Source organism: Scyliorhinus torazame, chromosome 21 (genome assembly GCF_047496885.1).
Source record: "Scyliorhinus torazame isolate Kashiwa2021f chromosome 21, sScyTor2.1, whole genome shotgun sequence".
Classification (NCBI taxonomy): Eukaryota; Metazoa; Chordata; class Chondrichthyes; order Carcharhiniformes; family Scyliorhinidae; genus Scyliorhinus; species Scyliorhinus torazame.
Window position 1 is genome coordinate 1,604,161 of NC_092727.1, and position 15,315 is coordinate 1,619,475.

Sequence of the window (15,315 nt, forward strand, 5' to 3'; positions counted from 1 at the left end):
TCTGCACCGGCTCTTAGAAAGAGCACCCTACCCAAGGTCAACACCGCCACCCTATCCCCATAACCCAGTAACCCCATAACCCAGTAACCCCACCCAACACTAAGGGCAATTTTGGACACTAAGGGCAATTTATCATGGCCAATCCACCTAACCTGCACACCTTTGGACTGTGGGAGGAAACCGGAGCACCCGGAGGAAACCCACGCACACACGGGGAGGATGTGCAGACTCCGCACAGACAGTGACCCAAGCTGGAATTGAACCTGGGACCCTGGAGCTGTGAAGCAATTGTGCTATCCACAAGGCTACCGTGCTGCCCATCCTGTTGAATCTCCTCTGCACCCTCTCCAGTACAATCACTTCCTATAGTGTGGTGACCAGAACATGCACACAATACTCCAGCTGTGGCCTGACCAGCGATTTGTACAGCTCTAGCATAAGCTCCCTGCTTTTATATCTAACGTCTCGATTAATAAAGGCAAAGGCAAGAATCCCATCGGTCCTCTTAACCACCTTATGTACCTGTCTTGTTGAGAGATCTGTGAACCTGCACACCGAGATCTCTCTGATCCTCTGTATTTCCGAGGGTCCGACCATTCATTGTATCTCCCGGCCTTGTTAGTCCTCCCAAAGTGCATCACCTCAAACTTTTCAGGGTTAAATTCCATTTGCCTCTCTTCTGCCCATCTGACCAGCCCGTCAATAATGCAATCCTGCAATCGAAGTTCTTGCTGCTCACTATTAACCACACCACCAATTTGTGTGTCATTTGCGAACTTCCTATCATCCCTCCTACATTCACATCCAGATCATTCATGTACACTACAGCAAGGGACCCAGCCAATCCCTGCGAACACCACTAGACTCTTCAACCATCACCCCCTGCCTCCTGCCACTAAAACAGTTTTGGATCAAGTTTGCCAAATTGCCCTGGATCCCGTGGGCTCTGATCTGCCTCATCAGCCTGCTGACTTTCCTTGATTAATCCTTGCCTGTCCAAGAGAGATTAATCTGTCCCTTACTGTGTCGCACAGTGGTTAGCACCGTTGCTTTACAGCACCATTGACCAGGTTCAATTCCCGGCTTGGGTCACTGTCTGTGCAGAGTCTGCACATTCTCCCCGTGTCTGCGTGGGTTTCCTCCGGGTGCTCCGGTTTCTTCCCACAAATCCCGAAAGACGTGCGGTTAGGTGAATTGGAAATTCTGAATTCGCCCTCGGTGCACCCGAACAGGCGAATGTGGCGACTAGGGGATTTTCACAGTAACTTCACTGCAGTGTTAATGTAAGGAGGTCTGCACATCCTCCCCGTGTCTGCGTGGGTTTCCTCCGGGTGCTCCGGTTTCCTCCCACAGTCCAAAGATGTGCAGGTTAGGTGGACTGGCCATGATAAATTGCCCTTAGTGTCCAAAATTGCCCTTAGTGTTGGGTGGGGTTACTGGGTTATGGGGATAGGGTGGCGGTGTTGACCTTGGGTAGGGTGCTCTTTCCAAGAGCCGGTGCAGACTCGATGGGCCGAATGGCCTCCTTCTGCACTGTAAATACTATGAAAAAGGGGTCACGAAAAGTCATTACTGAAGTAGATTTAGAAACATCAAAAGCTGCCTTGTTACCCAACTCAAGTCGGTCACAGGAACAATTTATCAGTCTACCACCTACCACAGGGGTTTCTTCATCCTCGTCAGACTCTGCTGCCACCAGCACAGTTTCCTTCTCCTTTGTGAGGCTCTTCCAGGTCACATCATCATCCACAATCCGCATTCTGCATTGTAACAAAAGAGAGAGAGATTTTCAACTGTTTATGAGCTAGAGACCCAATATCGGGCCTGACCTGGTACATATAACGAGGACAAGGAATGATTCAATAACAAAAAGGGGAAACTTCAGTAGAGTTCAAAAACAAGGGAGTTATGTCAAACCGTTACAGCCTAAAAGGTGAAGCATTGTGTCCAATTCTGGGCATCACACTTTCGAAAGGATATGAAGGCAGAGAGATTTACAATTGGATCAGGAATGAGAGACTTCAGTTATACGAGGATACTGGGAAAGCTGGGGTAGTTTAAATAATTAAAGGGGATATTTATTAGAGGCGCTCAAAATCATGAAAGATTTGGATTGCGCATATAAGGAGAAACTTTCCAGTGGCAGGCTGATTGGTAACCAGAGGGACACAATTTAAAGTCATTTGCAAAATTACCGGAGGGGAATAAACAGGATTTTTATTAAACACAAGTTGAAAGGAGAAAATATTGTCAGACTTGGAAAATGGTTAAGGTCTGTTCCAGTCCTAATGTTTAAGTCTGATGGTAAAGTTAGCAAAATATATAAAAAGTGATATAAATAACTAAATAATTAAAATACATTAATGATTGTAGGACAGGTGATGTGTCAAGGATGCAGCATGTGGGAGCTCCTGGAGGCTGGTGTGCTCCAGGGCATTTCAGCAGTAAGTGTTTGCAGCTTGAGGTGCCTCAGCTCAGAGTCATTGAGCTGGAGCCGAGCTGCAGACACTGCGACACATCAGGGGTGGGGAACATTACCTGGATGCTTCATAACAGGAGACAGTCACACCTCTTGGGATAGTCTTCTGATTTGGTCAGGGACAGGAAGGTGTGACTGTAAGTGAGAAAGGCAAGGGGAAGCCAGAGGACAGGAATGCAGGAGTCAGCATCTGCAATTGTCCAATAGGTTTGAGGTTCTCTCAATTTGTTTGGATGGGAGTGGTGGTTGCAGGGTGGATGAGCAAACTGACCATGGCACAGAGTGCCATTGAAGAAGAGAGCAAAAAGGAATGAATGTAGTGTCAGTGGGGGACAGTTTAGTGAAGGAGTTTGACAGTGTTCTCAGCAGTAAAGAGTGAGAGTCCAGACGGCTGTGATGCCTGCCCAATGACAGGGTTCAGGACATCTATAATAATCGTTGTCACAAGTAGGCTTACATTATCACTGCAATGAAGTTACTGTGAAAAGCCCCTAGTCGCCACATTCCGGCGCCTGTTCGGGTACACAGAGGGAGAATTCAGAATGTCCAATTCACCTAACAACATATCTTTCGGGACTTCAGAACCTGGGACCCTGGGGCTGTGAAGCAACAGTGCTATCCACTGTGCCGCCCTGCTCTGGTTGGGAGTGGAAAGGGGTTCTGCATACAGAGTATGAGGAGCTAGGCACCAAATTAAAACCCAATAATAGGCAACTTGGCCCTTTGAGCCAATTCTGCCATTCTGGAAGATTACGTCTGATCTGATTGTAACCTCAACCCCACATACTCGCCAACCCCCGGTAATCTTTCGCCCCCTTGTTTATCAAAAGTCTATCCAGCCCCTACCTTAAAAATATTCAAAGATTCTTCTTCCACCACCTTTTGAGGAAGAGAGTTCCAGAGACTTTCAGCCCTCTGAGAAAAGAAAATCTCATCCGTCTTCAATGGGAAACCGCTTTTATAAACAGAGCCCCTCATTCCAGCTGCACTGGGAAAAGGCAGAGATTTAAGGCATTAGACTTTGGGCAATCAGAACATAAGACGGTGCTCCTTCTCCCGGCATACAAGCAGAAACTCAAGCGGGAGAATCCAGCTAAGAAGGTCGTGCAGTGCTGGTCCAAGGAAACAGAAGAGCTCTTACGTGACTGCTTAGAGACAGTGGACTGGTCCATATTTAAGAACTCAGAACCAACGTAAATGAGTATGCCACCATTGTCACAGACTTCATCAGCAAATGTGTGGACGACTGCATGCCAAAGAAAGCAGTACGTACGTTCCCCAGCCGGAAACCATGGCTCAATCGAGAGATTGATTCTCTACTGAAGGACAGATCTGAAGCGTTCAAGTCAGACGACCTTGACCTATACAAAAAATCCAGGTACGACCTCCGCAAAGCCATCCGAGATGCCAAGAGTGAGTATCAAACCAAGCTAGTCACAGACAGACTCTCGGCGATTGTGGCAAGGACTAAACAACATAACGGGCTACAAAGCAAAGCCAAGCAGTATCTCCGGCAGCAGCGCACCCCTCCCCGATGAACTCAATGCATTCTATGCTCGGTTCGAGCAGGTAACCAACAATCCGCTGTCGAGTGCCCCAGCAGCCCATAACTCACCCATACCCACCATCACAGCTTCCGAAGTCAGATTGGCCTATCTGAAAGTGAACCCTCGGAAGGCGAAGGGCCCGGACGGGATCCCTGGTCGTGCACTCAGAACCTGCGCAGACCAGCTGGCAGAGGTGTTCGCGGACATCTTTAACCAGTCCCTACTCCACTCCGAGGTCCCCACCTGCTTCAAGAAGACCACCATCATACCGGTGCCAAAAAAGAACCAGGCAACATGCCTCAATGACTACTGTCCGGTGTTCCTGACTTCAGTCGTAATGAAGTGCTTCAAGAGGTTGATCATGAAGCGCATCTCCTCCATACTCTCAGAACGCCTTGATCCACTGCAATTCGCATACTGTCGCAACCGGTCCACAGCAGATGCCATTTCCCTGGCCCTACACTCATCCCTAGAGCATCTCTACAGCAAGGACTCCTATATCAGACTCCTATTTATTGACTACAGCTCCGCCTTCAACACCATAAGCCCAGCCAAGCTCATATCAAAGCTCCAAAACCTAGGACTTGGCTCCCCACTCTGCAACTGGATCCTCGATTTTCTGACCAACAGACCACAACCAGTAAGAATGAACAACACCTCCTCCACAATAGTCCTCAATACCGTGGCAAAATTTGGTTCCAACTCCATCTACAAGTTTTCTGACAATACGACCATAGTGGGCCGGATCTCGAATAACGAAGAGTCAGAATACAGGAGGCAGATAGAGAACCTAGTGGAATGGTGCAGCAACAACAATCTCTCCCTCAATGCCAGCAAAACTAAAGAGCTGGTCATTGACTTCAGGAAGCAAAGTACTGTACACACCCCTGTCAGCATCAACGGGGCCGAGGTGGAGATGGTTAGCAGTTTCAAATTCCTAGGGGTGCACATCTCCAAAAATCTGTCCTGGTCCACCCACGTCGACGCTACCATCAAGAAAGCACAACAGCGCCTATACTTCCTCAGGAAACTAAGGAAATTCGGCATGTCCACATTGACTCTTACCAACTTTTACAGATGCACCACAGAAAGCATCCTATCGGGCTGTATCACAGCCTGGTATGGTAACTGCTCGGCCCAGAACCGCAGGAAACTTCAGAGAGTCGTGATCACTGCCCAGTCCATCACACGAACCTGCCTCCCATCCATTGACTCCATCTACACCTCCCGCTGCCTGGGGAAAGCGGGCAGCATAATCAAAGACCCCTCCCACCCGGCTTACTCGCTCTTCGAACTTCTTCCATCGGGCAGGAGATACAGAAGTCTGAGAACACGCACGAACAGCCTCAAAAACAACTTCTTCCCCACTGTCACCAGACTCCTAAATGATCCTGTTATGGACTGACCTGATTAACACTACACCCTGTATGCTTCACCCGATGCCGGTGTTTATGCAGTTACATTGTGAACCTTGTGTATTTTCTTCTCATGTACTTAATGATCTGTTGAGCTGCTTGGAAAAAAATACTTTTCACTGTACCTCGGTACACGTGACAATAAACAAAATCATAGACCCAGTCTTCTCCCCCACAGTCACTCGGTCATCCGACCCCCAACTACTCCATCCATTCCTTTCAGCATTCTGTAACTTCCCATTGGACCATTTACTTTTCCAGTCTAGAGAATAAAGACCCAGTTTGGCCAATCCCCATCCGCTGTCAGGTGCAGGAAACCCCAGTGTAGCACAGCAAGATCCCAGTAACAGCACTGAGGTAACCGGGGGGGGGGGGGGGTCCGGCCGCTCTCCCCGCCCGGCCCAGACCACAGGCGGGCCCGGGCTCCGACCTTCCCGGTGCGGCTGCCCGTCCCCCTCGCTCCCCCTCCGGGACTCACCCTCCCGCTTTGATCTTGACTTTCTTCCTCCTCCGCCTGGCGGCCGGGCGCTCCGCTTCCCGCTCCGAGCCGCTCAGATAGCGCTTCAGATACTCCTCCTTACTGAGGGCGGCCATCGCAATCCCAGCCCGCCCCGCGCCCGTCTCCAGGGCAACGCCCCGCCCCCGGCGCCGCCCAGCTTTCTCGGCCAACCGCTCCGGCCCCGCCCCCGGGCAATTCCCGGGACCGCAACCCGGGGCAACGCCCCCCCTCCGACCCCGTCTCCCGGCAACCGCCCCCCCGACCCCGTCACCCGGGCAACCGCCTCGGCTCCGCCCCCCCCGTCTCCGTGTCCCGGGCAACCGGCCCCCAGGTCTCGGCCCCGCCCCCGGTCACGGCCCCGCTCCCGGCCTCGGCCCCGCCCCTGGCTCTCGGCCCCGCCCCCGGCCTCGGCCCCGCCCCCGGCTCTCGCCCCGCCCCCGGTCTCGGCCCCGCCCCCGGCTCTCGCCCCGCCCCCGGTCTCGGCCCCGCCCCTGGCTCTCGCCCCGCCCCCGGTCTCGGCCCCGCCCCTGGCTCTCGCCCCGCCCCCGGTCTCGGCCCCGCCCCTGGCTCTCGCCCCGCCCCCGGTCTCGGCCCCGCCCCTGGCTCTCGCCCCGCCCCCGGTCTCGGCCCCGCCCCTGGCTCTCGGCCCCGGCCCCGCCCCCGGTCTCGGCCCCGCCCCGGTCTCGGCCCCGCCCCCTGGCCCCGCCCCCGGTCTCGGCCCCGCCCCTGGCTCTCGCCCCGCCCCCGGTCTCGGCCCCGCCCCTGGCTCTCGCCCCGCCCCCGGTCTCGGCCCGGGTGGCCTCCTCCCCCGGGCGGGAGGGTGATTATTTCAGGGAGGTGCAAATATGGGCGGCACCCCCCCCCCCCCCAATCGCTGTGGCTCTGCAGCCACGTGCCGGCCAGACCGGGCAGCACAGTGGTCAGCACTGCGGCCTCACAGGGTCCCGGGTTCGACCCGGCTTGGGTCACTGTCTGTGCGGAGTCTGCACATCCTCCCCGTGTCTGCGTGGGTTTCCTCCGGGTGCTCCGGCTTCCTCCCACAGTCCAAAGATGTGCAGGTTAGGTGGATTGGCCATGATAAATTGCTTTTAGTGACCAAATTGCCCTTAGTGTTGGGTGGGGTTACTGGGTTATGGGGAGCGAGGCACGATCAATTTGACTGGAGACGAAGTTGAATCCAAACTGAGGCTTTATTAGTATCAGATGTGTGGCCTCCCACAGCAGCTGGCGAAATGGCTGCGAGCTGGAGGACATGCATATTTATACCCCGCCTCCTGGGCGGAGCTAGCATGCAGGGGCCCAGGTGAACCTGTAGTGCAGGTTCTACCGTACAACCTCTAATATCAGAACACAGTGGTTTACCACATTCACCCCCTGTTAAAATTGAGTCCGGTGGGGGTGGTGGATAACTATATACAATCAGCCATCTTTAATATTTATAGAGCAGTAAAAAAATGTCTGTGGTCAGCCGGTGGGCTGGTCAGAGGTTCAGCCGATCCGGCGCCTTGATGGTCCTTTCAGATCGACGAAGTGGCGACGGCGATGTTGGCGCTGTCATGGTCGAAGTTGACTCCGGGAGTGTGCCAAAATCCTCTTCATCAACGGGGGTGGGCAGGGGGAGGACGAACGGTCCTAGGGGGGGTTATGGGGGTGGCAGGGGAGGGGAGGGGGGCAACGGGTGTGGTGTGGGGGTGGAACCTGCTGGTGCCAGGTCCCTGAGGGACGGTATCCTGGTGGCCGTCGGGGAACGCCACGTAGGCGTACTGTGGGTTTGCGTGGAGCAGGTGCACCCTTTCCACCAACGGATCCGCCTTGTGGAGCCGCACATGTTTACGGAGAAGCACGGTTCCCGGAGCTGTGAGCCAAGTTGGGAGCGATACGCCGGATGTGGTTCCTGGGGAAGGCAAAAAGACGTTCCTGCGGTGTACTGTTAGTAGCAGTGCAGAGTAATGAGCGAATGGAATGTAGTGCATCAGGGAGGACCTCTTGCCAGCGGGAGGCCGGGAGATTTCTGGACTGTAGGGCCAGCTGGACGGCCCTCCATACCGTCCCATTCTCCCTTTCTACCTGTCCGTTTCCCCGGAGGTTGTAGCTCGTCGTTCTGCTGGAGGCGATACCCCTGCTGAGCAGGAACTGACATAGCTCATCACTCATGAATGAGGATCCCCTGTCACTGTGGATGTAGGCGGGGAAGCCAAACAGAGTGAAGATAGAATTAAGGGCTTTAATGACGGTGGCAGACATCGTGTCGGGGCATGGGATGGCGAACGGAAACCGGGAGTATTCATCGATCACGCTGAGGAAATATGTGTCGACAGAGGAGGGGAGGGGGCCTTTGAAATCCATGCTGAGGCGTTCAAAGGGGCGGGAGGCCTTCACCAGGTGCGCGCGGTCCGGCCGGTAGAAGTGCAGCTTGCACTCCGCACAGACCTGGCAGTCCTTGCTGATCGTCCTTACTTCCTCGACGGAGTAGGGCAAATTTTGTGCCTTAATGAAGTGGTACAACCAAGTGACCCCTGGGTGACAAAGGCTGTCGTGCAGGGCCCGGAGTCGGTCTAGCTGAGCGCTGGCACATGTACCTCGGGATAGGGCGTCTGGGGGCTTTGCCGGGGAGTTTGGACGGAGTCTAGGGAGTTTGCCGGGGCGATACTTCATCTCGTAATTATAGGTGGAGAGCTCGATTCTCCACCGCAAGATTTTATCATTTTTGATCTTGCCCCGCTGTGCGTTATTGAACATGAAGGCTACCGACCGTTGGTCAGTGAGGAGAGTGAATCTCCTGCCGGCCAGGCAATGCCTCCAATGTCGCACAGCCTCAACGATAGCCTGGGCCTCCTTTTCGACGGATGATTGCCGAATTTCGGAGGCATGGAGGGTGCGGGAAAAGAATGACACGGGCCTGCCTGCCTGGTTGAGGGTGGCGGCAAGGGCGACGTCCGATGCGTCGCTTTCTACTTGGAAAGGAAGTGTTTCGTCTACAGCGTGCATTCCAGCTTTGACAATATCAGCTGAGATCCGGGCGACAGCCTGTTGGGCCTCGGCCGTCAGGGGGAATGGAGTGGACTGTATGAGTGGGCGGGCCTTGTCCGCATAGTCTGAGACCCACTGTGCGTAATACGAGAACAACCCCAGGCAGCGTTTGAGGGCCTTGGGGCAGTGGGGGAGGTGGAGCTCCATGATAGGGCGCATGCGGTCAGGATCTGGCCCCAGAACTCCGTTCTGGACTACGTAGCTGAGGATGGCTAAGCGGTTTGTATGGAACACAGAGGTATTCACGGACATCTTTAACCTGTCCCTACTCCACTCCGAGGTCCCCACCTGCTTCAAGAAGACCACCATCATACCGGTACCAAAGAAGAACCAGGCAACGTGCCTCAATGGCTACCGACCAGTGGCCCTGACTTCAGTCGTAATGAAGTGCTTCGAGAGGTTGATCATGAAGCGCATCACCTCCATACTCCCAGAACGCCTTGATCCACTGCAATTCGCATACCGCTGCAACCGGTCCACATCAGACACCATTTCCCTGGCCCTACACTCATCCCTAGAGCATCTCGAAAACAAGGACTCCTACATTAGACTCCTATTTATTGACTACAGCTCCGCCTTCAACACCATAATCCCAGCCAAGCTCATATCAAAGCTCCAAAACCTAGGACTTGGCTCCCCACTCTACAACTGGATCCTCGATTTTCTGACCAACAGACCACAGTCAGTAAGAATGAACAACAACACCTCCTCCACAATAGTCCTCAACACCGGCGCCCCGCAAGGCTGCGTACTTAGCACCCTACTCTACTTCCTGTACACACACGACTGCGTGGCAAAAGTTGGTTCCAACTCCATCTACAAGTTTGCTGACGATACGACCATAGTGGGCCGGATCTCGAATAACGAGTCAGAGTACAGGAGGGAGATAGAGAACCTAGTGGAGTGGTGTAGCGACAACAATCTCTCCCTCAATGCCAGCAAAACTAAAGAGCTGGTCATTGACTTCAGGAAGCAAAGTAATGTACACACCCCTGTCAGCATCAACGGGGCCGAGGTGGAGATGGTTAGCAGTTTCAAATTCCTAGGGGTGCACATCTCCAAAAATCTGTCCTGGTCCACCCACGTCGACGCTACCACCAAGAAAGCACAACAGCGCCTATACTTCCTCAGGAAACTAAGGAAATTCGGCATGTCCACATTGACTCTTACCAACTTTTACAGATGCACCATAGAAAGCATCCTATCTGGCTGCATCACAGCCTGGTATGGCAACTGCTCGGCCCAGAACCGCAAGAAACTTCAGAGAGTCGTGAATACCGCCCAGTCCATCACACAAATCTGCCTCCCATCCATTGACTCCATCTACACCTCCCGCTGCCTGGGGAAAGCGGGCAGTATAATCAAAGATCCCTCCCACCCGGCTTACTCACTCTTCCAACTTCTTCCATCGGGCAGGAGATACTGAAGTCTGAGAACACGCACAAACAGCCTCAAAAACAGCTTCTTCCCCACTGTCACCAGACTCCTAAATGACCCTCTTATAGACTGACCTCATTAACACTACACCCTGTATGCTTCATCCGATGCCAGTGCTTATGTAGTTACATTGTATATGTTGTGTTGCCCTATTATGTATTTTCTTTTATTCCCTTTTCTTCTCATGTACTTAATGATCTGTTGAGCTGCTCGCAGAAAAATACTTTTCACTGTACCTCGGTACACGTGACAATAAACAAATCCAATCCAATCCAATCTCCTTGTTATACATGAGGTTGAGGAGAGTGGCAGTGCGGAGAAATTTAGCGAGATTGGCGCCGTGGTCCTGCTGATCATGGCCGCAGATGGTCACATTGTCTAGATACGGAAACGTGGCCCGCAAGCCGTACCGGTCAACCATTCGGTCCATCTCCCTTTGGAAGACCGAAACCCCATTGGTGACACCGAAGGGGACCCTAAGGAAGTGATATAGCCGGCCGTCTGCCTCGAAGGCGGTGTATGGCCGGTCTGATTTACGGATGGGGAGCTGGTGGTAAGCGCATTTCAGGTCCACCGTTGAGAAGACCCGGTACTGTGCAATCTGGTTAACCATGTCAGATATGCGTGGGAGGGGGTACGCGTCGAGCTGCGTGTACCTGTTGATGGTCTGGCTGTAGTCCATGACCATTTGGTTTTTCTCTCCAGACTTAACCACTACCACTTGAGCTCTCCAGGGGCTGTTGCTGGCCTCGATGACTCCCTCCCGAAGCAACCGCTGGACCTCGGACCTGATGAAGGCCTTATCCTGGGTGCTGTACCGTCTGCTCCTGGTGTTAGATTGGCAAAGAGGGAAGGAGGATCGACCTTTAGGGTCGCGAGGCCGCACACAATAAGGGGTGGCAAGGGTCCGCCGAATTTAAGGGTCAGGCTCTGGAGGTTGCACTGGACGTCCAGGCCGAGGATAAGTGCAGCGCAGAGGTTAGGGAGGACGTAGAGGCGAAAATCATGGAATGCTACGCCTTGGACTGTGAGCGTGACCGTGCAGTACCCCTGGATCGCTACGCGATGGGATCCGGAGGTCAGGGAGATACTTTGATTGGTAGGGTGTACCTTAAGGGAGCAGCACCTTACCGTATTCGGGTGTACAAAGCTCTCGGTGCTCCCGGAGTCTAGTCGGCAGGAGGTCACATGGCCGTTGACTTTCACGCTGGTGGATGCGTTGGTCAGATTATGTGGTCGGGACTGGTCGATTGCCACGGAGGCGAGCCGTGTTTGATCGTCGGGTAGTGAGGCGGACGTTGAGTTGGGGTCCTGAAACGCCGTTGGTATCCATGTGCTGCGGGGTGGACAAGATGTCAGTGCCCGGAGGTCCTGGAGATTACAAAATGGCGGCGCCCATGGAACACACGTTGCGGTGGTGGAGCAAGATGGCGGCACCCATGGAACGCACGTCTTGTGCGGGGGAGAAGATGGCGGCGCCCATTGCTCGCACATGGCCTGGGGAGGAGAGCATGATAGCGGCGCCCATTGTCCGTGACCGGGTGGGATGGGGGCGACCGCGGCCGCTAAGCGGGCCGGGCAGCATTGGTGGGGGTGTCTTTGCTGGCCGCAAAAATAGCATCGGGGACCCTGGAGATCACTGGCTGGCGCGTAGCGCGGGCGTACTGGGTGGGTAGCGCCCCCGCTGGGGCGGCTGCCTGTGGGGCCCATGAAGCGTAGGAGGAGTGGGCCGCGCGGTTGGGGCGTAGGACTGGACATTGCGCAGGGCGACCATCATGGAAAGCGCTAGTGTTTTAGTCTCTGCGAGGTCGCGCGTGGCCCCTTCTAGGAGCCGCTGCCGATAACATCGGACCCAATCCCAGTTACAAAAGTGTACCACATAAGGAGATCTGAGTGCTCCTTAGCTGTAACGTCCTGGCAGTCACAGTCCCGCACTAGTGGGATCAGGGCCCTCCAGAAGTCCTCGATTGACTCACCAGGTAGTTGAGTATGCGTTGCGAGCACGTGTCTGGCGAAGAGCGTGTTCGTCTTCTGCTCATAATTTTCTTTGAGTCGAGCCATGGCATCAGTGTAAATGGGCGCATCCTGGATCAGCGGGAATACTTTGGAGCTGAGTCTGGAGTACAAGATTTGAATCTTCTGAGCCTCTGGAACAGGGGTCAGCGCCGCGTTGATATACGCTTCAAAACAAGCTCGCCAGCGCTGGAAGTCCTTTCTGGCGTCGCTTGCGTGTGGATCCAGCTGCAGGCGATCTGGTTTAATCCGGAGGTCCATCTTCTGAATCTGTTACTAATAAATTGAGGCACGATCAATTTGACTGGAGATGAAGTTGAATCCAAACTGAGGCTTTATTAGTATCAGATGTGTGGCCTCCCACATCAGCTGACAAAATCTGGGCAGAGCTAGCATGCAGGGGCCAGGTGAACCTGTAGTGCAGGTTCTACCGTACAACCCTTAATATAAGAACACAGTGGTTTACCACAGAGATAGGGTGGAAGTGAGGGTTTAAGTGGGTCGGTACAGACTCGATGGGCTGAATGGCCTCCTTCTGCACTGTATGTTCTATGATTCTATAACAATCGACAATGGTTTCATCATCATCATTAGACTTCTAATTCCAGATTTTTATTCAATTCAAATTTCACTCTGTGCAGTGGTGGGATATGGACAGGGTGGTTGTACGCGGCTACCCCGAGGGGTATTGACCGGGTGGATGTGTAGAGGATGTTTCCTCTTGTGGGAGAATCTGGAACTCAAAGAAAAATTACAGCACAGGAACAGGCCTTTCGGCCCTCCAAGCCAGCGCCGATCCAGATCCTCTATCTAAAACTGTCGCCTATTTTTGAAGGATCTGTATCCCTCTGCTCCCCGCCCATTCATGTATGTCTAGACCACCTCCGCCGGCAATACGTTCCAGGCACCCACCACCCTCTGTGTAAAGAACTTTCCACGTATATCTAACTTAAACTTTTCCCCTCTCACCTTGAACTCGTGACCCCTAGTAATTGAGTCCCCCACTCTGGGAAAAAGCTTCTTGCTATCCACCCTGTCGATACCTCTCATGATTTTGAGGACCTCAGTGAGGTCCCCCCTCAGCCTCCGTCTTTCTAATGAAAATAATCCTAATCTACTCAACCTCTCTTCATAGCTAGCACCCTCCAAACAAGGCAACATCCTGGTGAACCTTCTCTGCACCTTCTCCAAAGCATCCACATCCTTCTGGTAATGTGGCGACCAGAACTGTACGCAGTATTCCAAATGTGGCCGAACCAAAGTCCTATACAACAGTAACATGACCTACCAACTCTTGGTACTCAATACCCCTTCCGGTGAAGGCAAGCATGCTGTATGCCTTCTTGACCACTATCGACCTGCGCAGCCACCTTCAGGGTACAATGGACCTGAACACCGAGATCTCTCTGTACATCAATTTTCCCCAGGGCTTTTTCACTTACCGTATAGTAAAAGGGGTCAATGTTTAAAAATAAGGGGCCACCCATTTAAGGCAGAGCTAGAGAGATTATTGATAAAGGTATCAGGGGTCGGCAGGAATGGGGTTGATTTTATAGTCAAATCATCCATGATCTTATAGAATGGAAGAGCAGCCTTGAGGGGCCCAGTGATCACCCCTCCTCCTAATCCGTATGTTTGTGTCAACCAAAGCTGTGGACAGATTGACATCCCAAAACTGGGCATTTGTTCATGTTGTAGGAATACAACATTAGAATTTCTAACTTTATTGCCTGTGTTACGACACCCTGGGCTAGTGGCAGTTAATTCTAGCCCCACAGGCCCTGGCATCCCCACATAAGTGAATTAACCAATAATTTGTGTATTTTCCTGAGATCTTTGACGACCGCTCCAATGGCTTAACAGCCAGCAGATATGCAAGTAAAACACAAACAAATTGTTTATTTACAACAAGAGAAGTTAAACATGTAATGGTAATAATAGAACAACGGGCTAATAGCTCCCCAAATCCCATCACACCCTCCACCCAGGCACACACAAGACAGAAACATGATGGGGGTAGGGAAAGGATTTAAAAAAAGGCATGAGATTAATATTTGCTGCTGAGGTTGCAGGCTTGGAAGTCTGCGATCCTCCAAGGCCGAGACGTGTTGAAATCTTCGGTTGGCTTGGATCTTCTAATGTTTGTTTCCAACTGGAAGAGGCAGGCTGTAGAATTCTCTCTGGGGAGTCACTCTCATTTGCATGATTTCCACCGGATTGACTGAGCCTCACAGAGGAAATATTAGAATTCTTCACCTGAGGATTTTAAATAGGTTTCCAAACAGCCCCCTCTTCCTGCAAGTAGTGCTGAACTGCATCCTCCCGCAGGTTGAACTGATTGCAGAGATAAAGGTCTTTAAATACAGGCCATCAGTTGCGAGAAATCAGATTCAGCTCCCCAACCTTTTAATCCAAAGTGAAACTTCCACAGGCCGGCCTGAAAATTGTTTTAATCTCCAGCCTTAGCTGTTAGAACCTGCTGCTTCCTAGGTTTACACAGAACTGAGAGTCAAAATAGAATCTGCCTTCTGTTCCAGAAGCTTCTGAGGGTCTCTACCAATCACAATCGGAAACAGGATATGTCCCGGAATTTCAGAAGAGCCGATAGACTGCTGGCCAAGTCCATCAAAATGACATCACGTGACCCTGCCACACCACACACTGCACGGAGGGGAATCCCCTTGGGCCAGTTCAAATAGCAGCTTGCCGGGGGTGAGGGGGTTTCAAAAGTCTGTAGTTTAAACCTAAAATCTGGAACGTTGAACCAGCCAGCAAGACAAGAATTAAAAAGGACACAAAGATCAGACAAGGATTTAAAAGAGGTCCCTTGCACCTGACATATAGTTGTCCTCAACCAGCACCAAGCAAGCAGGCGAACAATGAATCGTGTAGGAG

The 15,315-nt window shown here is 52.7% G+C and overlaps 1 protein-coding gene across 1 annotated transcript in view; it reads right to left on the reverse strand.

Moving 5' to 3' along the window:
• bud13 (BUD13 homolog) overlaps positions 1-6,082 on the reverse strand; it is a 37,521-nt gene extending 31,439 nt beyond the window's left edge. Inside the window, exons 1-2 of the mRNA XM_072486327.1 lie at positions 5,920-6,082; positions 1,658-1,760 (exon numbers count right to left, since the gene is read on the reverse strand). Of these exons, the coding sequence (XP_072342428.1) occupies positions 1,658-1,760; positions 5,920-6,035 (219 nt within the window). The 5' untranslated portion in view covers positions 6,036-6,082. The remainder of the gene's footprint in view (positions 1-1,657; positions 1,761-5,919) is intronic.
• Positions 6,083-15,315: the final 9,233 nt, after the last annotated feature.